Below are 26,311 nucleotides of genomic sequence, written 5' to 3'. Positions count from 1 at the left end.
GTACAGGATGATCCTCATGCTTCTCCATATCAGAGAAATGCCTTCAACTGCCACTTGCTACCTCCTTGCTTCACCTACCACACCTGTCTCCAATGTGTGATAATCAATAGTAATTGTAGTAATAGTAATAATAATGTAATAGTAATGTTCTGTTACTGGCATAGATTTTGTGTTCAGGGAAAATGAAACTTGTTTTTAGAAGGCTGTGACTATACCTCTTACAGGAACATGCAGGCAAACTTTGTAGGGTGCAATTAAAACAAGGGGATTTATTCTCTTCCTTCATGCTAATTTAAGCGTTTAACTTCCTGAGGTAAATACTTCTACACAAGCAAGGAAGAACGTGGCAAGAAGCTGATGATCTGCTTTTAAGAGGCATGTTAGCCTTGATAGGACAAAACTAGTTGGTAGCACAGTGCAGAAACAGCGGTTCAGGACTTTTGGCTTCTCTCTTTTGAGGGACTAACAGGACCTTGGACAGATGTCTGCAATCCATCTTTCTTTTTGGAAGCTCTCGGGAAGCAATTCTTACCCTTAGTAACACCTGTTGATAGGCCCACGCGCAAATGATGAGTTTGCAATGAGAGGTGTCACGCTTGTGCATGCCAGAACGGTATGAGATACTTGCACTTTCAAGGGCATAAACCCATACAGGCCCTATTGACAGAGTGACTGAGGAGTTAGGGAAATAATTTGCTTGTTTTGGTTACTATTTATATTGCTCCCAAAGCAAACTGGGGAAGTGTCAGGTAGCTGAAAAATGCAGCCCCTTCAAAGTATGGTGCTCTAGGGGAAGAAATTGAAGAAAAGACCCTATTACAGTATAGAAAACAGCAGTGCTTTCAGTGTGCCGTAATCAGCATCACTAATCCTTTCCTTTTGAGTGCCTTATGTATGAAGGACCCAAGCCAAGCAGAACAATTCCTGCCAGGGAATGGCAAGACACAGTGATGCTGGGACGCATCATGGGCTGAACATACATTCTCTAGTAATGTCATTTTCACCATCTGCCTCTTTATATTCTGCACACTGGGTTTTGTATGAGGTTGTGGGTTTTCTTTTTCCTTGTTTGCCTCTTTAAAGTACTAGAACAATCAGAGCTGACTGAATTATTTGGGCTTGGAACAGGACTGCAGGCAAGAACATGCACAACCCAGGGTAGCTTACCTTAGAATTACTCCACTTGGAAGCCCCTGTTATAATTTTCTTTGTTTCCTCTCTTGTCTGTGCTCCTTTCAGGTTTGACCATGTCAAGGTGACAGAAAAAGAAATGCATTAAAGCGCATGCTTAGCTCCTGCTAAGTCCCACTCAGCATATAGTCGAATGTCACATACAGCAAAGTTAATTGTGTCTTCTGAACTGAAATCTCACTTCTAGATATACTGGAGGGTATGGATATACAAAGGCTGAATTTGCAGTCACAAGGATTCTGGTGTAGTCTCACCTCCACCAGTCTTTTCTCCAGGAAATAACTCCATCGTTGTGTAGAGTGTTTCGTAAAAAAGTACACTTTTGCTTTCTGGCATAGCTTCAGTATAAGAGAAGGATAGCAGCTACCAGAATGACAAGCAGCTTGTTGGTAGCACACCTGCATAACAACATATGCATGTGGGGATCCACGTGCAGACAGTGTGCATACTTCTAATGCTAATCATAAGCATGCTTAAGTTTACTGTCCTGGAAAAACATATGCATTAGATAAGAATCACAGGTGGAGGGATGAGTATACGTGTGTGCGTGTATGTACATAGTCGTGTGTGTACAGGTACTCTTTACAGATTTGTATAAACCCGTATATATGCCCTGAGTAGGTACCAATGCAGAGATCCACTCTGGGAATTTATATGTGAGTATGTAAATACATATGCCTTCTTATGCATGTATGCACAGTGTATGGATTTGTTTATGTAAATGCAAATATACATAGGCGCATATTGGCAAACAAATATAGCATGTAAATTGATTACATGACCAGATATCGGCAACCAGTCCTGCACCGAGCAATACATGTCTGTCCTTGCTTTCAGGATTATTTTAAAGCTTTGTGACTATGTCAGTCATTTCCTCATATTCCCCACTTTTGTCCTTGAGAAGCCAATATAACACACAGTCAAGCTTTCTTGGTATATTAGAGAAAGAATGGCTGACTGATTTCTATGTATTTTGTGATTTTGGAGAGTGCTTGCTCTATGCAAGGAGAGTAAAACTGCCATAGGGGAGAAACACTTGGTTCTTTAAGAGTGCCACGTAGATGGAACAATAACTTCTATCAATATGGTCAACATGATCTGGGTAATAACAAGAGCAGAGCCCCTTTCTCAAGCCCCTCCTCCAAAGACGGTGACTCCAGAAATGGAAGCTCACCATGTTTAGTCTTGAGAAAAGGAGGCTGAGGGGAGACCTTATCACTCTCTAGAATAACCTGAAAGGAGTTTGTAGCGAGGTGGGTGTTGGTCTCTACTGCCAAGTAACAATCGATAGAACAAGAGAAAATGGCCTCATGTTGAGCCAGGGGAGGTTTAGTTTGGGTATTAGGAAGAATTTCTTCACCAAAAGGGTTGTCAACCATGGAACAGGCTTCCCAGGGAAGTGGTTGAGTCACCATCCCTGGAGGTATTTAAAAGAGGTGTAGACACAGTGCTTGGTGACATGGCAGTGCTAGGTTTGAGGTTGGACTTGATGATCTTAAAGGTCTTTTCCAACATAAATGATTCTATGTTCTGAGACTGTTTGCTGCTGTCACAGTGATGTCTTAGTGGTCTGTAAAGGTATGGAAAGGTTTTGGGCACTTGGGTGACAAAAGTGGATGGGCAGTCCAGTTAACCAGGAAGAATTAGAACATTTACATGGAGAACTTTTGTGAAACAATGGATAAGGCAGATTTTGGTTTCTGCCTGTTAGTGTTTGAACAACGTAAGCTCTACCGCTCTGCTTAAGATCTGCTATAGATCTTTCTTAAGCAGTGCGATAGTACTGAGCAAAACAGAAAATGTAAGATAATATTGTAAATTCAGCTTTTATCAAATAACCTTTCTTAGATGTGAAATCAGTCCCTGTAATATGTAAAAAACCCCAAACTCCACATGGAGGAGATGGGGCCCCTGTGACTGGGTGCATTAAAATGGCATTGTAGGAAAAGTAAACAATCTGAGGAAAAGGTTTGTCATTTCATATTTACACTATTGAATTTCAAAGCTGAGAGAGGTTAGTAGATTATTTACACTGATCTGTGTCACCGAAACATTTCATCCAGCTATTCCTCAAGCACAGGGTAGTAATTAGGAAGAAGAGACTTTCTTTCTGACCATCTATTGACTTGCTGTATGAATTGGCCAAGAATATTCAGTACTGTCTGTTTCACTTTCTCTTTCTATAAATTGGGGATAGAGGCCCTTACTGGGGGAGTGGGAGATAATACAATGGGTTAATGTTAAGACAACTAATATTCTCAGAATAACTTAAAATACTCTGTAGGAATTTCTTATGGAAAATGTTTCTACAATGGAGAGATGTATTTTTTTCCAACTCCCTTTGGAGAAAACCCTACACTCCCCCCCTTTTCTTTTTTTTTTTTTTTTAGAAGGGAAAGAAACCCATAGTGATAGGCCCCTCCCCAGAGACAAAACAGTATTGATTATTGAGAGCTCCCTGTGTTTTGGAGACTCAGGCCCAGTGTGCTGGGAACAAGCTAATCAGCTGCCTCTCTTGTCTGGTGCTCAGTGCTGCCTCCAGCCCTGACCTCTCTCCTTACCGACGGAAGAGCTCCCACAGCTCCTGATTGCAGCACCCCACCTACTTTGAGAAGGAAGTATAATCTGGTGCTGAATGGGGTGCTTAGGCCCTCATCTGTCTCCCATTTCTGCTTCTTATTCCAGTGCTTCCACTGGAAAATGTCACCCTTTTTTTTTTTTTTTGCTTTTGTTTCTTTCTCCTTTCACATGCTTTCCTTAATGTTCTCGCACTGTGGTGGCAGCATTCTGACTGCTCTGACTGCTTCCCCCTCCCCTCTTATCCCTCAGGAGCAGCTGGGCTTACACGCCATGCACACAGCTTCCAGATCAAAGCAATGAGTGAAGGTGAAGTTTTACCAATAGTCCCGGTGGGCTCTTGCAGCACCGCTGGGCTCTTTGCACTGCTTTAATACCGTTCCCCAAGAAACCTGTAAAGGTGATGGGGGCTAGGGAAACAGTTTTGTCAGTAAAGAGTTTTTTGGAGGCCAGGCAAGACAATGTGAGCAGGTGAGGGGGAGCTGTCTCATTCCCAGCATCCTTGTATTGATCTCAGACAGGGTTGTGGTGTGAACTAAAGCTGTGACTGGTGCACCTGGGTGGCTTCTGAATGAATAGAGTGACTAGATTTATTGGCATCATGGTAACTAGGACTCAGTCCCAAACAGAAGATAGATTGTTTTTTAAAACATTCCTGCTCTCCCCATCCTTCCTTTTGTTAGTGCTGGAAGCTGTAGAGCTGGAGGTCATAGCTGAGAGTTTTAAGGGACATGTAGAGGATAGATATAAAAGAATTTCTGGTTCTTCTTTTAGCATCAAAGTGGGGTTATAAGATGACAGTATTTTTCTCTTGATGTCTTTTGTAGGTAGGGAATTAATTACATTCCTTGCCCCCTCCAGCAAATATTAAAACAAAGATTTAGCTCATTACTTCCCTGTTTTCACACAACATAAGCCCTAGTACAGATACATGTTTGAGGAATCCTACCTGTGGAGGGTTTGAACTTTGTTCCATGCCTTGGAATTCGAACAGAGGTGAGCAAAGTGATCCTGGAGAGATGCCCATGTTGGCAGGTTTTGCACAGGGCAACAGAGGTGTGCTAAAAAAGATTTTAGAAACCCATAGTATGTCAGTTTAGATGTGTGGAAACAGGTCTGCCTCCTCAGTCCATCTAGACCTGTGTAGTGCACTATGGCAGACGGTGCCAGCCATGGGATAGTGCCATCCTGCCACTGGCACTTCTGTGGCAGACACAGAGTGTCTTTGCTCCCTCGCAGGGGGAGAGCCTAGCTGAAGGCGTGCCTCTTACTTTGGCTGCCATTGCAGATGGAAGGAGATGCCAGTGCCCCTTTATGCTAAGGCTGGGGGAGAGAGACACATGATGGGATGCAGCAGCTGAAGCTGCTATCATCTGGCCACAAACAGTGACACCATTCTGCTACAGTGACAGCACTTAAAGTTTGTGGACTAAGCCTATGCAATACTAAATCCACTAAATACTTCCTCTGTTGCTCTAATTGCATCATTATTAAGCAGTGCTCACCTTTAAGCATGTGCTCTCCCATGTGTAATGGTAATTTTTTATTTTTTTTTTTCTGGACAAGTGACAAAAACATTGAAAACACCACTGCGGTTGGAACAATTTGCTTAGCACATTGGAAGCCTGGGCAGTGAGACTAATGCTTGACTGGCATATGGAGACTGAATTACCTTCTTGTACCTGCCAGAGATATTCTTGTGAAGCAGGCTCAAGGCATATTGGCTAGGGAAGATAGGTAGTGGGGAAAAAACCTGCATACCTGCAAGTGAGTAATATCTATTCAGTATTTTCACAAGAAGACATTAAATATTGGTGTTCTTGTTAAAACACATTTTATCAGTGAAATGAAAAGCTGAGTGAAACGAAGAGTTTCTGTACCAAAGAAGGTTCCTCCAGACCACACTTGTTTCTATTGCTGCTGGTAGGATTTTTTTTAAATAGAAATCCCTCAAAACTTCAGAATTGAATTTATATGTAAAATTCTGATATTCCCCAAATCAAATTATTTCATATTAATTATTGAGCTGACCTCAAATACTCTGGACCCAGTTGAACAAGAACTGTGTTTTCCTATCCAGTGCAGTTTGAAGTGGTAGCTGTCCTGTAGGGCCCATGTGTCCCATTCTCCCATAGGGGCCAGAGTATTTGATCAAACTCCTTTGTGGCAAAACCAGACATATGTCTCTTCTGATGTCAGATGGGACACGGACATTGCATCATGTGAAAGTATTTCCCTAGAGAGCACAAATCAGAGGTAAAAATGGGGACCACTGTTGAAAGTAAATGCAATGCCTAGGAAGTCATAGAATCATCACAGAACCATAGAATGCCTTGGGTTGGAAAGGACCTTAAAGCTCATCTAGTTCCAACCCCCCCTGCCGTGGGCAGGGACACCTTCCACTAGTCCAGGTTGCTCCAAGCTCCATCCAACCTGGCCTTGAACACTGCCAGGGAGGGGGCAACCACAGCTTCTCTGAGCAACCTGTGCCAGTGCCTCACCACCCCCACAGTAAAGAATTTCTTCCTACTATCCAATCTAAATCTCCCATCTTTCAGTTTGAAACCATTACACCTCGTCCTATCACTACACTCCCTGATAAAGAGTCCCTCCCCACCTTTCCTGTAGGCCCCCTTTGTGTACTGAAAGGCATCTAAGGTCTCCCCAGAGCCTTCTCCTCTCCCAGCTGAACAACCCCAACTCTCTCAGCCTGTCCTCGCAGGCGAAGTGCTCCAGCCCCCTGATCCTCTTTGTGGCCTTCCTCTGGACCCACTTGAGCAGGTCCATGTCTTTCTTATGTTGAGGGCCTCAGAGCTGAATGCAGTACTCCCGGTGAGGTCTCACCAGAGCAGAGTAGAAGGGGAGAATCAGCTCCCTCGACCTACTGGCCACACTTCTTTTGATGTAGCCCAGGATGCAGTTGGCTTTCTGGGCTGTGAGCACACGTTGCCAGGTCATGTTGAGATTCTCATCCACCAGCACCCCCAAGTCCTCCTCTGCAGGGCTGCTCTCAATCCACTCATTGCCCAGCCTGTGTTTGTGCTTGAGATAGCCCAGATCCAGGTGCAGGACCTTGCACTTGGCTTTGTTGAACTTTGTGAGTTTCTCACAGGCCCACCTCTGAAACCTGTCAAAAATACTGTTTTATGTTATGGTTGGTTCATATGGAAGGTTTTCTGTTAAGTTTGATAAAACTAAACATGATACTTTGGGTTGCAATGGCTTGAAGTGAAGCATTTAATTGCTAATTCTCTGTTAGAAAAATGGAATTCTGTGTTAGCCATCATGATGGAAACATTCACCCAGCCATACTATAAAGATCTGTTTCCTAAGATAGGTCTTTTGTACTTGCACAACTTTAGGTGGATTTGAAATACAATGAAATCACCAAGTAGAGTGTTATTTGCTAAGTTGTTGTCTGATACCATTTTCAGTGTCTTGCGTAATAAAGTTCAAACCTTAAATGATCAATAAGGCCATCCTAAAATAATTCCTCTCTGCCTTTCAGATGAAATCCTTAAGACACTTGACAGTAATCATTTCCTCACATACTCATCACTGAACCAAGCTAGACAGATTTGGCTTGTGCTAGCTAGACAAATCAGAGATTTCAAGATGCATTTGGAAGGAGCAGAGCGTTCTGTAACTGGTGAATGTCTATATAAGCTCAATACAGAACTGAATGTAATTGTAGTCAACTACTGTATGCTGATACATAAACTTCTGTGATGATGATTTCTTTTTTTTTCTTCAACTCTAAAAAAGCTGTCAAACCTTCATTAGCTAGGAAATTCAGTTGTTAATTTAAGATCTTCAAATTTGTGAAATATCAGAATTGTGTTAATATAAGGTTTATTCTTCCTTTCTGCACATTGAACGCTAGGAAGGTCTTTGGCTACATAGTAATTGCCCTTTCTCATGTCCTGCCCTGCCCAACACAGAATCATATAAAAAAACCCCCATAAAAATGGATCATGAGAGGTTATTTAATCCTTTTCGCTTCCACTGTGCCAAGACAAAATCAATGATCTCTATGTGAGTGTTAACAGCAATTTGTTTAACCTGTAATTAAAGGTCTCCAGTGATGGTTACTCCTCAGGCATTCTCTTCCAGTGCTTCACTATTCTTAATTAAAAAAAAATATTTTCCTAATGCTTTCTTGCTGTTTTGTCCATTATTTCTTGTGGTTTTCAGCATAGATATAAAGAAGAGATTGTTCCCTTTGCTTTGTAGTAGCATTTTTATATTTGAACATCCTTATAATGTCTCCTTGTGGTTTTCTTTATGTTAAAAAGAAGCAATACTTTCAATCTTTCTTCTATTTTCTAGACCTCTGATTATTCTTGTGCTCTCAGGGCTCTTTCCAATAGTGCCACTCCTTTCTTGAAGTGCAGTTCTCCAAACAGGACATAATCTCCAGCAGAGTACAGCACTGTCTCTTCCAGTGTCTACATACATTCCAGGATGCTTCTTTCAATCTACCTAATGAATGTTTTTCTGTGTGTAGCTATTTTCTGCCTTTTTTTTTACCTCTGCACTTACAAGCTTAGTGGAGAACATAACATTTTCTTGTTATTGTATATGCATAAGTATTTGTAAAATACTGACCTATCTCCTCGATGCCCTTCTTATATCCAGAGATGTGTCCAAGGTACAAGTTGCTTTTCAGGGCTAGCATGAGCTATGCCTGTGTCTATGGCCTGTGGCACAAGTAAGGAGCATCATAGCTGGCTGTCTTGGCTTCCCTGTCCTGCAGATTTTGTTCTCTGTTACTAGGCCAAATGGTAATTAAATAGAACATAAAGCAAGAGTGAAGTTCAGGTTTGTGCACCTGAATCCACAGTGAAATGCCTTAAATGCTTTGCCATGACACAAAGGTGAACTCTGCTGCTGTCAAATATGTCAGTTACTTTTTCACCTGAATATTAACAAGTATCAGCTACGTTTTAGGAATAGACTGAGAAATCTAAGTCGAATTTCTCAGAGCATTTCTTTTAGCTTTAGCAGTAAAGACAAAATCTCTCCTTGTCTTCACTTACTTGCCTAATAATCACTTCTTCACAAACAATTCCAAGACGTCAGGTTGGCCACGATGATGTGAGGTGTAAACTTCTGAAAATATTGAGTTTAGGTGTCTTTCTCACCATTGCTTAGAAAATCTGTGGAAAAGTGATGTTTTAAGAAATCCAGAAACTATACCTTCTTTCCTGTAATCCCTTTCTTCACTTATTGCAGAACTTAGTTTCTGTAGTAAGGAAAGAAGAGGACTTGACACTTCCACTGCAAAAAAAGCATTCATCCTCATCCATGCTACAACCAATTCTACTTAATTTTACTGCTGCCTATGCTGTGCCTTTTCAGTATCTGAAGCTAACATAGAATCCCTCAGCAGCATTTCTCTTGCGACTATAAGGGCTTCTCCCCCCTCTATACAGTGCCATGCCTTTTTTCACAAAGATATATAATTCCTAATGTTCCCATCATGTTTGTCTCAAGATGCAATTGTGAGGTCTGCTATTTCCCTTGAAATCAAGATTTTCTTCAACAGTAGACCAAATGAATTAGCAGTCAGTGCATCCAAACATGGAGGATGTAGAAATCCAACCTTGTGATAAAATAAATGCTGTCATTATTGCTACCTGTTAAAAGGAAGGAATCCAAGAAGTAGATCATTTCACAACCCTGCTTTTCTGTAGTTTGAATGCTGCAAAGCAACACCAAGAACAAGCAAGGCTGTAAAGCATGTGACATTTTAGTCACTTAGCAATATTCATAGCTAATTCAAGAAGCAGGAGGCTCAGTGTATGCAAAAACATATTGTACAGCTCTAGATGCATATTCGAACTTCAATAAATAGCTGTAAAGCAATTTTTTCCCCCTAAAGTTTGGAATCTCTCTCTTTCATATATTTAGTTGATCATAAGGCAAAAAATCTTAGATCTTATTCTAAAAAGGGATAGATAGAAAAGTTTATTCTTTATCTTGGTATATTCCAAAGTGAAAGATAAGGCAGCAAGATGGACCTTGATCTGTCTTAATCTGTTTAAGCTTGCTCTGGAATACCCTGTCAATGATTTGAGTTGGTGTTAACTCTGTAGTAACTGTGAACATACTTCGATGTCCTAATTTCTCATGAGAAGCAGGGGCTTATTTTTTGGCTTAAAGGTTAGTTGTGACTACAGTGAAGTGCTGGGTCCTCTCTCCTCAGTATCTGTTAAGGAAACATTCTCACTAGCCCAGCTGAAGAAATTCCACCCTGCTTTTTTCAGCCCTTTTTACTGGCACCTTGAATCCCTTTTCTTTTTCTTTATAGCCCGCTTCAGGGAGTGCTTCTCTGTATATTCCTGTAAGTCTTCTGAAACTAAACCAATCTTTTTTCTCTTCTGGAGTTTTCCACAAAACTTGAAGTTATTCAGAACCTGTAATTGGTTTTTAAGGTGGAAAAAATTTTGTAGGGAAGCTTGAAATAGTTCTGCCTTATTGTTCAAGTGTTCTCACCATACTCTTATTTTTAGCTGGGTAAGCACATGTTCTTTGTTAAACATAATTCAGATGAAATGCAGGGTCACGTTACTTTAGTCAACATAGCACAAATCATATTTGACTCTTACTTGTTTGGTTTCAGATATTTATCATCAATGTTCAATGTATTGTTTTTTCATGATGGGTAAATTAACTCCTTCTGTTTGGTGGATGGTGATTGCATTTATTTATTACCTGAATACAGTTCTTATTCCAGCGAACCATCAAATATATTTAGATCAGGTACACACAGTCCTTGTATGGTTCTTTAAATAAGTATAGCAGCTTTGGTTACCCGTCACTGAAGCCTTGGATCGCTGCATGCATAGTCTGTCCCAAACACAAAGTAAAGCACTATTAGCTGGTATGTTTGTTTCTACTTGCTGGTCAGGGCAGGGCAGAAACACATAGTTTTTAAAGCAGCTGATAAACTGTAATTTATTAAGCTGCAGGAACTTGTCTTGTTCAGTGCAGGTGCTTTAAGGAAGTCTCAGAAAGGCTGTAGGCTGAATGTCTCACAGTTAGCCCTTCTGAGAAGTGACACAGGCAGTTGGTGAAGGCGGCCAGCCTGTGACAGAAAAAGTAGGTGAACAACTTAGCTGAACTTCAGAAGTGCTCTTCCTAGCTAGCTAAACTTATACAGCCTTCAGGTTATTGTCCTTGTTCATGATGGCTCATGACAGTCATCTTCTAATTTGCTAGGATATCAATGTCCATTCCCCCTCGGAGCATGCCTGTGTCTAGCCTGCACTGAAAACCATGTTTCCTGCTTAATAGCACCAACTTGGAGAGCGAATTTTTATATTGACTACTGGCCAAGTCTAGCACATCATTTTTCTCACTTTTGTTGCTCCCTCTCTATCTGCATCTTCACTTGATTACAGAGAGATGCTTTTCATCATTGTGAAAAGCCATCTGATTAGAGCTCTCATTAACCCGTGAGTGAAGCTTCTTATAAGTTCAGCTGGAGAAATTCCTTGAATGCTTCAGAATTGCAAAGTTGCCATTTTTAAGAAACCTCAAAACTAGATTGCAAATTTGTTTTAGCTCAGCTTAAAACAAACTCTTCTTTCTCAGCAGATTTAACGGAGACCTAATTTACTGTATATCTTTTTATCCCTCAAAATGCCTCAAATGTCATGGAATTCTACTGCTGATTATCAGAGATTGTGTGTATCTGGTCTACCCCATCCCTGACCATCCATCTATGACGTCCAATTCATTAAACAAAGGCATTGAACAGTCAAAACATTCCTCTGTTACAGTGTATTTAGAAGAAGTCCTCATTGAAAAGGAAAAAACACTTCTTTCATTGTTCTAATTTAATTTTTGGAATATAAAGTGATTTTAAAATTGGAAGCATGAAGGTTACTTTTCAAATGCTCTGTGCATAGCTTTCGCTATTATTGTTCTCCCCCTTTCTCTTTTCTACCCTCCTTCCTGGAATATCGCTAAAGTAGATGTGTGTGTTTGTAGTATGAATCACCTCCTTTACTCCCTTAGGACTCTTGACCTTCTTTGATACAGATATTATACATTGGATGAGCTCAAGCTTGTCTCTGCTTAAACAGGCAAGATTGGCTTTGTTCAGAAAGCCATCTGATAAAAATGAACAAATTCATGGGCACTGCTTTCATTGCTTTGCTTACTTCCAAGTTGTGGTGGAAGCCTTGTCTCAGAGTCGCACTGGAAGACTGTGCCCTAGTGAGGGACAGTTTGGAGTTAGAGGTGTGGGTTTCAATCAGTGTTTTGGTATCTCATGAAAAGCCCTCAAGCTAGTTCAGAGATTGCTGGTAAAATGAGACTACAAGGTAGGAAGTATTATGCAGATGATAGGTACTACTGCTGGCAGCTTCCTCAGCAAAACAAGAAAACATTTCTTCTCTGGCTTGCAGCAGGTGACTCTCTAAGAAACTGGTTCTTGAAGCTCATGTATTTAGAACTATAGAATCAAATTTTTTGTCCTAGACTTTTTATTTGCCTGCCTTTTTAATGGTAGGTTGCAAGGTAGGATCACAAACATGAAAGAAAGCTTTACTGAAAGCACTGGTGGCAAGTCAGACCACAATTGGCACAAGCATCTTCTCCTTTACCAGGCAGCTTTAACATTGGGAAAGGATGCGTTTCATCTATCCTGGAAAACTGCAATGAAGCATCTGTTGATTTCATTAAAACACAAAGATTCATAGGTTATGAGGCCAGAAAGAACCATTATGATAATCCAGGCTGATTTGCTATATAATTAATTCCTGTCTCACTATGTCTTTTAGAGAAAACAAGGTACTGTTTTAATTTAAAGTTTGTCAGTGGCAGAGAACACACCATAACCTGTAGTAAATTATTTCAATAGAAAATTACCCTCATGTAAAAATAAGTCATAATATTTTAAAATATGAATTTCTTTAACTTCAATTTGTAGCCCCCACATCCCATTATTCCTTTGTCACATGGATTGAAGAGCCTTCTATTGCCAAATTCCATTTTCTGCACAGGTACTCGTAGATTGTAATCAAACCACTCTTTAACCTTTACCTATTAAACAGACTGAATTGGAATGTTCTTCACTATGGGACGCGCATTCCAGTCATTTAATTATGTTCCCTTTTCTCAGTTGTGAAACTTTTCGTTTAACAATAGAGCTGTGGATATCAGAAGCTGCCTTAGCGTTTCATTGCCCAAGTCAGAGATGCTGGTGTCTTTCTATTCCTGCTCAGAATTTACTTGCTTTTAAACCCAAGAATTTTTTATGTCCTTTTGTCTTTTGCTGAGCGTTCTGGCGTACCTGATTATACATCAAGATCTTGATGTCCAGATGTGGCTGTCAGTGATACCTCATCAGCTATATGGACACTTGTACTTTTTCTTAAATAGAGGTGCCTTTTAAATCTCTCAAGCTAGGCTCTGGGTTTGTTTGGTTTTTTTTTTTAAAGAAAAGAATGTGGAACAACAAACAAACACTTGAACAACAGATTCAGATTGGGGTGGAACTGTTTCTTTGAAAAGATTGAATTCAGAACTCTCGTATCTATTCGACACCCTGTCTCCTCTCTTCCCCATGTGTTCCTTTCTGCTTGCTTTCTTGGTCCATTATTTTAAACTTGATCTCAGATCCTCCATTGTTAGGGACTTTCTGGTTTACAACTAACTCTGTGTCATTTTCTCTAGATCTTTTGAAAGTCAAAGGATTCTCCAGCTGTGGTGCTTATGCAATAGAGAGCAGTCTACAGCAAACCTCAAATAAAGTCAGAGGTGGACCCCTCTGCATTTCCCCAGAAGAAATGGGAATTGTGATTTGTGTATCAAATACAAAATGGGGAGACATAACCTGTATGTGGCTCAGCTGAGAGTTGGAAGCTGCTTAGGTGTATGTGATCATATTCCTCCACCAGCAACCCGCTGAGGTTGCTGAAAGCAGATTGCTGAGTCATAGTTAGATACAACCCAGCACCAGCCATCAATCATATGTAGGATATTCTGCTACCTTTCTGCTCTTCTCAGATGTGAAAAGGCTGGGTCAAGATACAGTTTAGAGAAGTGTTAGTTTGAGCAAATGTTAGTAGTATCCTACAAGGGCAGTTCTCCTATGTTAGGATCATTAAAGTCATAGTCATTCAGGCCTGGCATTCTCTTGCCCACCAAAGCAGTTCCATACTAGCATTGCGCTGAAGTCCTACCAATCAGTGAGCCCCCATATGTATGTGCTGGCAGAAGGACTCTGTCCATAGGAACCCATTTCAAATTACCTTTTTTCCCAGACTGTCCCTGCAGTGGGACAAGGACTAGACTGTGCACAAACTGCTATATATGTAGATTCATTAAGAACATAAGAAAAGCCCTAGTGGGCCTGAAGAACCCATATACCAAGTATTATGCCTCCAATAGGGGCAGGTGCAAGTGCTGTTCAGGGAGACCGTGTGAACATGGCTACTATCAGTGGTGCATTCCCTTTACACTCCCACAGCATCTATGGCTACTGGATTAGAATTGTTAGAATGTACTTCCCTTCCTTTTCCCTTCAATAATAGTTTGTGACCTTGATGTCCATTTATCTTCCTGGGTTTTTTTGAGCCTGCTGTTGCTCTCTGCTTCCATTACCTCCTGTGGCAGCAAGTTCCAGAAGTCCGCTACCTTCTGTGTAAATAAGTACTTCTAAAAATTCATTTTAAACCGATATCCTATAAGTTTCGGTGAGTGCCTCTAATTCTATTATTTCTGGATTTGGCAAAGAGCAGTTCTACTTTAACCTTTTCCCTCTTCTGTAAGTTTCAATCATACTTTTTTCTGAGTCCACTCCAAATACAAGAGCCCTTGCCTTTTTAGGCTATCTTCATAAAGCATCCTGCTCCATCCTCTTAATTGTTATATTTATTTTCCTCTGAGCCTTCAGCTTCTCTGTTTCCTTGAGATGCAGAGAAAGGACTGGATGCGGTGCTCGGAACTAGTGTCTGGCTGAGGTGCACCTCATTGTCAGGCAAGAGTGGGGAGGCTGTGATGCACAGCCTTGCTTAGTCACTGGAAGGACGTGTATGGTCTGTCTAGTGAGAGCATTTGACATGGTTAATCCGTAGAATTAAACTGCTGCAGTCCCACAAATTGAAAATATATTTTATTCCTGTTGCAGATATTAATAGACTTGATGTTTTTGAAGTCTGTGCGAGGGCAAAGTGCTTTATTGGGAATTGGAGCAAAACAAGCTATTGTGGGTCAATACTGTCCTCTGCTGGGAGGAACTACAGCTTTGTGCCATGACTCCAAATGGGAATTAACTAACAGCTGGCTTTTCCTCTCACTCTGATGTAGGGTGTTTTGCCTTTGCAACAGGAAAATCTGATGCTGTGCAGGCTGCACTGGGGAAAATCTCCTTTAATGCTTAGCGAAAGCTGGAAATTCTTCGCTTGCTACAAATGTGTTGAATTATGATTTCATTTATTTTTCATCCTTAGGTAGCCTACTTTAGAAGCTTATCCCTCATTCTTTCTCTTGTTTGCCTTTTAATATTTACTGCACAGTCATTTCTCTGACTTTCCTGTCCTATTTGTAGAATTAACAATGCGTATCTCCTTTCCCTTCTCTTTGCAAAGCAAATTGCTGACAACTCATCCTGCTAGCATTTTGAAAGCAGAAATCAAATGTGTGTGTATGTATATGCTGTATGTAATAGACACAAAGTATTTTAAAATAGTAACTCCTTAGAAGAAATCAGAGGGTTCAGTCGTGTTGCAGCACATGAATTCAATCAAAATTGTGCTAGTTGCAGAAATGCTTTAGCTTTCTGTATGTGCCAACTCTGGGTTTAGGAAGCACAAATATTTCAGTTTTGTGCCTTCTCCAGTCCCTGCTTCTGTGAGACTGGCACAGGGCAGAGAGGAGTCCTCTTTACAAGGAATTAATTCTTGAGAAAGAGAAGGGCAAGAGGTCTGGATCCTGAGCAAGCCGGGCTTGCTTAGGAGTGCTTGCCTGTTTGGAACTCTTCTCTTGGCTACTTTCCATCCATGTAGTAACACAGAGTCCAGAGTTCTGGTCCTTAACCTAGAGTGAGTAGGAGTCCAGGCACTGAATATGTACAGGCTTTTCTGTGTTAGCACAGAGAATGTAGGTTTCTTGAAGTGAAGATAAACTGTGCAGGTATCTCCATAGCAAGTTTGTGCCTGTAGTGATCTAAAATTTCTTAGAGAAATTTTAAGTCTTTGTTTATTTTCTCTTGTAGCTCTTCAGGAGCCACAGGGCAATCACCAACAGTTCACAGCAACTTGCTTAAATTTTTTTGCATCTGTCCCCTAGTAGTTAAGTGGGCTTATAGGAATAATGGAGAAATGACAATGGTGGTACAGCATTCCCTGCTGTGGCTAGCAGAGATGGACATGGAGGTTACACTTTGTTATGTATTTTATGTGAGATTTATGCAAATATAACAGCATGATATCAGACACACACTGTATTTTATGTATAAAAGCTTTTACAGCAGAGTGGGCCTGTGATAGAGTTAATTGTTCTCGCTGTCCTTCAGTTAAATGTTCTCTTCTGCTTGCTTATCTGATCTATAGTAATTGCAACGTATATGTTGCTGTCAATTCTGTACACACTCCTGGTTGTGCACTCTCCTTCTGTCATCATGTCAGACTCCTGCATGGTCTCCTTTCTGCTCCCCACTGCCTTTTGGGAGAAGTTTATCTCCCATGGCTGAAAGTAATTGGGGTATTTGTACTGTATGCAGGATTGATATATGATATTTTCCCTTGTGTCTGGCAGGTTGTTTATAAGAATAACGACATTCGTCTGGAGCTGTCTCGCTTGGCACGGATTGGTGATACTAAGATGAAGATCTACGGAGAAGTGAAATTTGTATGTGAGAATGTGGCTACGCTGGATCCCATCAGCTTTGAGACACCTGAGGCCTATATTAGTCTGCCTAAATGGAACACCAAAAGGATGGGCTCCATCTCATTTGATTTCCGAACCACTGAACCTAATGGACTGATCCTTTTCACCCATGGCAAGCCTCAGGAGAGGAAAGATGCCAGAAGCCAGAAAAATACAAAGGTAGACTTCTTTGCAGTTGAGCTTCTAGATGGGAACCTGTACTTGCTGCTGGACATGGGCTCTGGGACCATTAAAGTCAAGGCCACACAGAAGAAAGCCAATGATGGAGAGTGGTATCATGTGGATATTCAACGAGATGGAAGATCAGGTAGAGTGATGAGTTTGTCTTAAGTAGATTAATCTTTCAGATCCAGACCCAGGTTGTGTATTAATTCTCAGAACCTTCAAAACCTGTTAAGATATGAGTAACCTTCTTAGAAAAATTTAATGTTACTCCAATGATGTTTATCCAGCAAAGCATAAATATGAATGGCTAGGTTTTCATTAGAAGTTTAGTGTGAACTTCGGATAGCACATCACAGAAGCAGTCTATTATTCTTTTATTCACAATCTTCAGATATTCTGGACCTATCTTTGCAATTACATACATGATTATAGTGATGACTTCTTTGCAGGCCATGGTAAGATCCTTCAGAATCCATATTATTCACTTCTTGGTTTGAGAAATTCTCACTGATCTACTTTTGGATTCTGTTCAAGAAGAAACTTAGTAGAAACCAAATGAAAATTTGTTGATGTGACCTAATATTACCATCTTCTCCTGGATCTTGCATCTTTAAAGAGCAGGGGTCTGGGATCATATTGTGAGGAAAATAAAAGTAATGGGCACAAACAGTGATAAAATTATGAAGACAAATCAACATTTTCATCCTATTCTGTTCATTTAGCATCTTACAGTTTTCAGTTAAGTTTCTTTACTCTCTCTTGGATGCCAAATCCTAGTCTTAATATCTGAGTCAGCATTCAGTGGATGTTCCTTTTCTTTTTTCCTCGCAGCTTCTCATTTTCAAACATTTGTTTATTTCTAATAATATACCTACCATGCAATTACCAAAAGGTATTTTGTTTGGTTCTAGTGCTGGATATCAAGCTAACACACTATGTACTCTGAAATTGTGTAAGGAAACAAAATGATCAAATAAAGTAACTTCATCTTGATAATATATGAACAATTGTACTTGAGTTCTTTCTGAACCGTTGGGACTCAAAGCCTGCCCGTATTTCACTTCAAAAGGAATTTTGCTTACATTTGCAAGTGGATTTGGGATTTGTCTGGTGATCTCCAGATGATAGCTTTAGGTCCCTAATTTTATGTTTCCAGTTGCCAAATGCCATCAGTAGAGAGAACGCAGTGCTAGAATTTGCTTCCCTTGAGTTTTCAAAAGAGCTGACTTTTAGATGGCGTGCAAAGCCTAGCTGTTTGAACAAGTCTTTGCCTGAAGCTACTTTTTTTTTTTTGATGATGTGAGAGTTTCTTTGTGTTTGGCATGGTGCTCTACTAGGACTTAATATGTGTGGTTATATATTGCTATCTCCTAAAGACATTGATAGGAACATTTTATAAAGGAAGCCATAAATAAATAAATGGACCTTTGATTTCTTTAGAATTGCTAAAATTTAATTAACTTCCAACGATAAACTCAATTAGTTGTATTCGGTACTGCCTTCAGTTTTGCTTTCTCACTTGTGGACTGTCTCGTCCCTGGAGAGGCAGCTGTAGAAGGAAAAGAAACAGAAATGACACTAGCCTCTTTTCTAAGACAATTTGTAAAAATCTAGGAAGAGGGACACATGTTCATTTGGACTGGGAGGATGTGACAGACGGCGCTGCTACTTGGTGGATGAGACTCTAGGACTGACTTGTTTGTCGCTTGGCAGGGAGGCTTGTGATGTTCTGGACACTGATTAGAGATAACAGACTTTTGAATTAGAAGTACTTTGCTCAACAAGAATGAACACATTGTACGTTCTTGGCGTCTCTTTTTTTTTTTTTTTCTTTTCTTTTTTTAATTGCATTTTCTGCTGATGATGAGTACTGGGTTAATGGTCCTGGTGACTGATGTCTTGTCTCCCCAGAAAACCAGGATACTGGTATTGATTTCTTCAGACCATACCTTTAGCGAGCATCAAGCACTCTTATTCAGTGGTACTTTTGGTAGATGTGAGATGGAAGTTTAGGATCTCTTGTTTAGTCCCTGGCTTTTCTCCTATGTGCAGACCAGAGAACGGTTACAGCTTGGAGATTTTTTTTTTATATATATATTTTTTTCAAATGTGGATGCCTGTCATCTAGAAATTGAACTGAAATAATAAACTTGCTTAATGTAGGTTACAAAACAGCTGTTTGGATTTATTGAGCTGGTGACCTAGACATTCTGGTTCTCATTACTAAAGCATCCAGGCTTATATTAGATGCCATCTCTCCTCTTCTTCTTCCTGTTTCTGTAACAGTCCAAAACTTCAGGCTCTGTTGAGCTTAGTAAAATAGCCTAAAAATCAAAATGTTCAATACTACAATGTACTAAGGCAGGAGCACAAATGCTGGGGAAGCCTGGCAGTTGTGCTCAAATAACCTCTGGCACCTCTAGTCCCCTTAAGCTTTGTGTATGCTTTGGTCTGTGTTGGCTGCCAGAGCAACAAAAGCTGTTTTTTCTCTCTACTCTGACAGAAGCTGACAGCATGGACATGGACACCTAGTGTCCTGCAACCTTTCTCTCCTTGGGGAAAGCTGCTGCAAAGTGTCCACAAAACCTGTCACAGTTTCTAGCTGAGGAACACTGAGCACCTTACAGAAGACAATGTTTTCGTCTGGTCATAAGCTATGAAACACACATGTTGTCCCACCCACTCAGATACTAAAAACCTTGCTGGAAGGTTTGGTCTGCAGTTGCATCAGTGCGCTGCTTTATGTACCAGCTCTGCCCTCAGTAATGGGGGTCTTTTGGTCTGTTTTTTCTTGAGTCCTGCACAAAACGCCTAAGGGACCAGAAAGGAGCTGCTTCAAGAAAGGAGCATCTTCTTAGATGCTTCTGATTTTTCAGGATGGGACTTGATTTACCTAAACACAGTTGCAAATGTAGGATTTTTTAAAAATAAAAAAAGTAAATAAATAAAAAAGTATGTCAGCTCATGTGACTGCTCCATCGTTCAGAAGAAGTCAGAATTCCTTCAGAATTTCTTTATCTCAGCAGCTTGGTCTTAAAAGTGCTGTGCTTTCGAGCTAGTACTATCTCCTTACAGGAATAATGGCAGGGTACAAAACACTGGCAGGAAGTTTAGGCTGTTACCTAGCCTGTTTCCTTGCATCATCTCACACTCTTTCTCCAGGTTTTACACTTCTCCTTGGTAGCCAGTATTTCTTCTCTTTTGGGGGATTTCATTACCTTTGTGGCTTTTGCACGTGGTGTTTGTTTTCTCTATAGTAGCAGCTGTCTGGAGCTCAGACCTCCAGATTTTTTGATTTATTCTAGTCTTTTGAGTAATATGTTCTCCACATGCTGCTTTTGAGGAGTAACAGCAGAGACACTGGAAGGGAGGCTGTGATCCTGTGGCTCTGTGACACGCGACCTTTACGACTGTAGGTGTATTGTCACATCTTCTGTTTTCTTTGTAAAAGGGAAAATGTCTGTGGTGTTGCAGCTTGTTTTTACAAAATAATTAATCAAATAACCATGGTTCTCTTTGAGCCTTTAATTTATAATACCTCTGTTGCTCTGACACTCTGCTGCCTCTGACATTCCTAAATTATTACTGAACATCACACACATGAAATACCTTGTGTCTGTCTCACACATGCTGTTCTCTAAGACGACACCTATTACAACTGAAGAAAAAGCACATGTACAGGACTGTGCTTTCTCACAGAAACACAAACAGAGCTAACTCTATTAACAAAACTCTCCCATCTTATCGTAGGGGTGTATGATAAAAATGCAATGATGTGGAATTAATCTTAAAGCTTGGATAGTTGTCTCTGAGGACAGACTGTCTTACTGACAAGGCAATTGGATGCAATGAATTATAGCTAGAAAGAGTGAACTGCTGATTTTTAGCTGAGTGTCTGGTGGGCAGATGTCCCTATGATGAAAGCTGCTGAATGCTTTTCTAAAGAGCACACTGCTCTGGGATGAGACCTGCATTATGTTCCCTGTTTTTCTTTGGATGGGCTGTCTGACTTTAAACAGTGATCTTCACTTCTCTGCACCTGTTTCACGTGTTCTGATTATATTTCTGTATTATATGCTCTGATTATTTTATGTGCTGAAATATATAGGAATATCCTCAGTGCAGTATGCCTACATCTTGCTTGGAGCATATGGAAGCTACTACAGTTTTAATAATAACCGTTCTTCAGAGATAACCTTTATCTTTCTCTATCTCAATTTTCCTGTTTGTGAAATGGAAGTTAGAATACTTAATACTTTCTCATCGATTGAATTGTTGTCCGCCATATCCCCAGGTCCTTTTCTGCAGAGTTGCTCCTTAGCCAGCTGGTCTCCAGCCTGTACTTATGTGTGTGGTTATTCTACCACACGTGTAGGACTTTGTATTTATTGTTATTGATTTACATCAAACATTTCTATCAGTCCTTTGCTCCATCTTGTAAAGGTTTCTCTGAATGATAGCCCCATCCTTCCTCCAGTGCATCAACCATTCTCTGCAATTTGATGTCATCTACAAACTTGATGAGGGTCTATTTAGTTCCATCATCCAGGTCCAGCTTTGGAGGTACTGATGATGTGTTTTCTGGAAGAGCTATGTCATGTGAATTAATACACTTATCTTTTTTCTCTCCAGTCCTGATACCATCAAACTCCTGTATGTTCTCAGTAAGTCTTTGCTTTGCTGGATGAATACCATTGAATAATGCTTAGTTTTTACATGTATATATTTAGCCGTTGCACTGTTGTGCTTGTGACCTTATAATGCAAGTTGGGTTACAGACACATGATGTTCAGTCACCGCACAGAAGTACTTACGGCCTGTGGTTCAAGAGGAGAGGGAGCTGTGTGGGAGACGCTATCTCTGTTAGGAGTGCATTTGGGTAGGGAGGAATCTTCACTCTCCTGTGCTGAACCTTAAACTTCACTCAGTTATTGGAGAAAAAATGAACTAGACTGAGGCTGTAAGTGAAAGTGTTGATATCTTCTTGTCCTCTCGTTTAGGTACTATATCAGTGAACAGCAGACGCACCCCATTCACCGCTAGCGGGGAGAGTGAGATCCTGGATCTGGAAGGCGACATGTACCTTGGTGGGCTGCCTGAGAACCGGGCAGGACTCATCCTTCCCACAGAGCTCTGGACAGCAATGCTGAACTATGGCTATGTTGGCTGTATCCGAGACTTGTTCATTGATGGTAGAAGCAAGAACATCCGGCAGCTGGCAGAGGCGCAGAATGCCGCAGGAGTCAAGTCCTCCTGCTCCCGCCTCAGCACCAAGCAGTGTGACAGCTACCCGTGTAAGAACAACGCAGTCTGCAAGGATGGCTGGAACCGCTTCATCTGTGACTGCACTGGCACTGGCTATTGGGGTAGAACATGTGAGCGAGGTAAGCTGAGTTTTCTGACCTCAGTTATACAGAGCTGAAGGTGTGCACAAACTAGAACTAGAGCAAAACCAGTTTTTCTACAAGGCTTTCCCCTGCCCTTCCCTGTTCCCAACCCCTTGTTGGTTTTCCCAATGATGAGTTTCAGTCCCCACACTAGGAAAGCTTTCTTCTCAGATCATTTCCTTTGAGTCTTTTCCATCTTCATTTCATGAGCTTAAGTTCTTCATCTGCCACTTCACTTCCTAGGTCTTCTGAAGACCTTGTCTTCAGGTTCCAGTTTCTTTGGCTGAGTGTGGTTTGTCTCCTAAGGCAGAAAATGCTGCTAGATGTGAGAAGTCTCAGGCAAATTACTGGAATCAGTACTAAGTGTGAACTTGAGTTATGGAGATTGTTCTTGCATTGGACAGATGATGTATCCCAGTTCTGTCTAGTCTTCCTCTTTTTTGCATGGTAGGATTTCCTTAATGGTGTTTGTGGGTAATACCAGCTAATAAGATAGTGCTAACAGCAACATGTCTCCAAGTTCACCTCTGATAAGGCAATTCTGTAGGAGATGGTGGAAGATTCTCTGCATCTTATTCTTACTTATTCTGACTGGTGATTTAAAGACATATGATTGGAAATAGGAGGCACAGGTAATGCTGGTACAGGCAGGCAAAACATGTGTTCTAGGCCACGTGGAAAGGAATTTACTAATGTAAGATACCTGAACTATATATATCTCAAATACTAGGTGGTTCCATTAATTACTGTTGTCCTTATTGTCCTGGTGCCACTCTCAGAATGAGATGGGTGAGTGGTTTTAAAAACAAACATGGAGCTAAGATCACTTAGAAAAGAAAATACTGCCTAAAGAGTGTTTTCTTATATTGAAACCAGTCTTTCTGTTTAATGTTTGGCCATCCTGGCTGAACTGCACTCACAGTGCATCCAAGAATTAACTGTAAACCATTAGCAGAGTTTTAGGGATTTCAGCCCCTTCTTTCTCTTACCTTACTTGGCACCGTGGCCTAATGGTTGTAGCATGTGTCTTAGAATTGGAAATTCAAATATTTTTAAGCTTCTGCCATAAATATTAGAGAAGTTCCTTTCCCACTCAGAGTCCCCTCTATGCGTTTTTTAATATTGATCATAGTGCTATGCCACTTATCAAAAAGAATGTGAAACTTAGGTACGGTGCATAAAATATTAGGCAGAATTGAGATTTGTGGTTCGTTCACTCTCTAGAGGATTTTCTTCTTTGCAGGAAGTTTTTGTTAAGGACCAAAATTCTTCGTGTAGCCTGGATGGGGTTTTTAGGTTTTACAGCACAAGGTATAGGAAAATACAGTACAGGAAAGACAGTGAGGTCCTGGAGCGGGTCCAGAGAAGGTCAACAAAGCTGGTGAGGGGTCTGAAAAAAAGTATTTTATGAGGATCACCTGAGGGAACTGGGATTGTTTAGCCTAGTGAAGAGGAGGCTGAGAGGAGACCTTACTGCTCTCTACAACTACGTAAAAGGAAGATGTAGTGAGGCCAGTGTTGGTCTCTTCTCCCAAGTAACTAATGACAGGACAAGAGGTGGTGGCCTCAAGCTGTGCCAGGGGAGATTTAGAATGGATATTAGGAAAAATTTCTTTACTGAAAGAGTGGTTAGGCATTGGAACAGGCTGTTCAGGGAGGTGGTGGAGTCACCATCCCTGGAGGTGTTCAAAAGACATATAGATGTGGTGCTTAGGGACATGGGTTAGTGGTGGACTTGGTGGTATCCTTGGGCTTAGGGTAGCGGTTGGACCTGATGATCTTAAAGGTCTTTTCCAACCAAAATGATTCTCTGATTCTGTTTTCTCTGATCTATGATCATTCATAAACCTTCTCACAGCCAGCAATTTGTAACATGCTGCCCTAAGCAGCAATAGTAGTTAATAGCCAGTGGTCCTTAAACCAGCTGAAGCATCAACACTGCCATCCATGCTGTGAGGACATGGGTGAAAATGTAAGGTTCATGGGCATTGGCTATGCCAATGTCACCTCAGCAGTTCTCTCTTATACATTGGCTTAGAGGATTCAGGAAAACATCAGAGGTTTTCTCAACCACAACCTTGGGAATTGTTTTGGCCAATTGTTGTGTTTTTAGGTTTTGGACGTACATGGTAAAAAGAAGTGCTACCATAAATGCATTGTTCCCCCACAAAATTGCAGTTATGCTTGCCCTTGGTCTTTATTTGGTATTAAGAGTGACCAGTTCCGTGATTCAGGACTTTCTGGACTCTGTCTTATGTCCATCTTCTGGACCTGGCTCTCAGAAGAGAATCCAAAGCCAACCAATGACATATAGAACAGGATTTATCTCACATACCTTTAGATATCTACGGTGTTGGCTTTTACTTTGATGATCAGTGAAAAGAAATCAGTAGGTTAAGAGAATGTAGACATTTTAATTTAGGAGAAATTAATCTCAAGTTTGGCTTGAGATCTATAACTTAGCCATGCTTTAGCCAGCATCAGTATGAATAAGAAAGATACATGTACGAATGCATATCTACCAGCATGGGAGCTTGAGATCCTTATAATATGTGTTAGAATCAGAGAGTATTTAAGATTAACAAACAATGATGTTGTAGTTCAGGACAACAAAAAAGATGTATGCAGAGGTCATAGTCCTGAGAAACTCATTCTGTCTCTAACAAGAAACCACAGACCCCTTACTGGTTTAGGCCCAGTGTCAGGCAAAACTTGGCTTTCATGCCTGAGGTTCCTTGGCAACATGAGAAACAGCTCACAGGGAATAAATATTTGTAGATTGGATACACGAAAAAAGTTGTGCAGATTGAAGTATATTTGACTCCATGACATTTATTGTGGTGTTACATAGCAGCCTCATACTGCTCTGATACAACTACTTGATACTACACGACTGCATTAGTGCACAGTGATTTTTGCCTCCATGAACAAAAGTATTGCAGGCTACCAATGATATTTTTCATTCTCAGACTCTGACACTCAAGGATCATTGCAAGCCCTGACTTCAGCTGGCTTGTAATCCAAATACTGTTGTAAGGAGAAAAGTTGAGACGGAGATTGGGAAGGGAATCAAAGTGAGCGATGCTGCCATGCCACAGTGGCACTTCTGCGTAGCGACTAAGGAGCTACCACAGGACTGCAGGGAGCCAGGCTGGTGTGTAAGGAGGGGAATGAGGAAGGAGCTGGCCAGCCCTTTTAATAAGACAGCTATTGATCCACTTTTCCAGTCTGCTGTCTGTTATCTGAGAAGGGCTGTCTCACTTGCTCTACTGTCCTTAGGCTTCTGCCCTGTTAAAAGAAGGGAGTGTAACACTTGAAAGGGGTTTGCAGCCCAGGATGCAGGGTAGAGGGTTAAAGGGCAGTGGAGCCTAGAATAAAGAATATTCTATGCCTGTTGGCTACCAGGAAAATCACTCTTTATCACAAAGCAAAGCACATACTGAACATTTAGTTAAGGTACTAAAAATACAAAAGACACACGTACAACTCCAGGGAGAGAAGCAGTTGATTCGTTTGTTGTTGATGGTAAAGTCTATCTCCCACTTTCCAGGTATAGCATTTCTCCATTTATAGTGATGTATTTCTCATACGTTTTATTCTTTGCCATATGAAGGACTGTTATACGTCTAAAAAGGACTCAAAAAGGGAATTGATTGTGCCACAGTTAGAAAAGAGATTTGGATTTTTTTTTAAACATGGTGAAACAATACAAATATTGTACATTTTCAATACAGTTCAGTATGTCACCTATATTTAAAGCCTGTGGGAGTTTGTTCTGTCAGTGAAGTAACACCTCTGTGTTATCAGCAAGTTACATTGGATGCCAGATAGACTTTGGTCGTAGTGATCTGCTCGGGCAGTACTTCTGTGCAGATAGAGAAACCTTGCAGTGGCTGCAGTTTGATAGGGCACAGAAAGAACTGCTGCCAAGGCCTCAAATTCATTCTTATAATTCCAGTATCTAATAGGCCATTCTGTATTGGTAGTGTAGTAAGCAGACAAAGGTCTTTTCAGTCTTAAAGTGTCATAGCTTCCAAGGGTTATGTAGTCCCTCCTTGGGTAAGTGAAATTACATAGAAGAGATGGGG

At 40.8% G+C, this 26,311-nt stretch overlaps 1 protein-coding gene across 7 annotated transcripts in view; it reads left to right on the top strand.

Moving 5' to 3' along the window:
- Positions 1–26,311, top strand: part of NRXN3 (neurexin 3) — a 969,254-nt gene that overhangs the window by 243,903 nt on the left and 699,040 nt on the right. For all 7 annotated transcript variants that reach the window (XM_086462626.1, XM_086462625.1, XM_086462624.1 and 4 more), the window contains 2 exons: positions 16,540–16,978; positions 21,837–22,220. In XM_086462626.1, coding sequence (XP_086318752.1) covers positions 16,540–16,978; positions 21,837–22,220 — 823 coding nt within the window. The remainder of the gene's footprint in view (positions 1–16,539; positions 16,979–21,836; positions 22,221–26,311) is intronic.

This window comes from Leptosomus discolor, chromosome 3 (genome assembly GCF_034619465.1).
Source record: "Leptosomus discolor isolate bLepDis1 chromosome 3, bLepDis1.hap2, whole genome shotgun sequence".
Taxonomy (NCBI): domain Eukaryota; kingdom Metazoa; phylum Chordata; class Aves; order Leptosomiformes; family Leptosomidae; genus Leptosomus; species Leptosomus discolor.
This window is presented reverse-complemented; position numbering and strand designations above follow the sequence as displayed.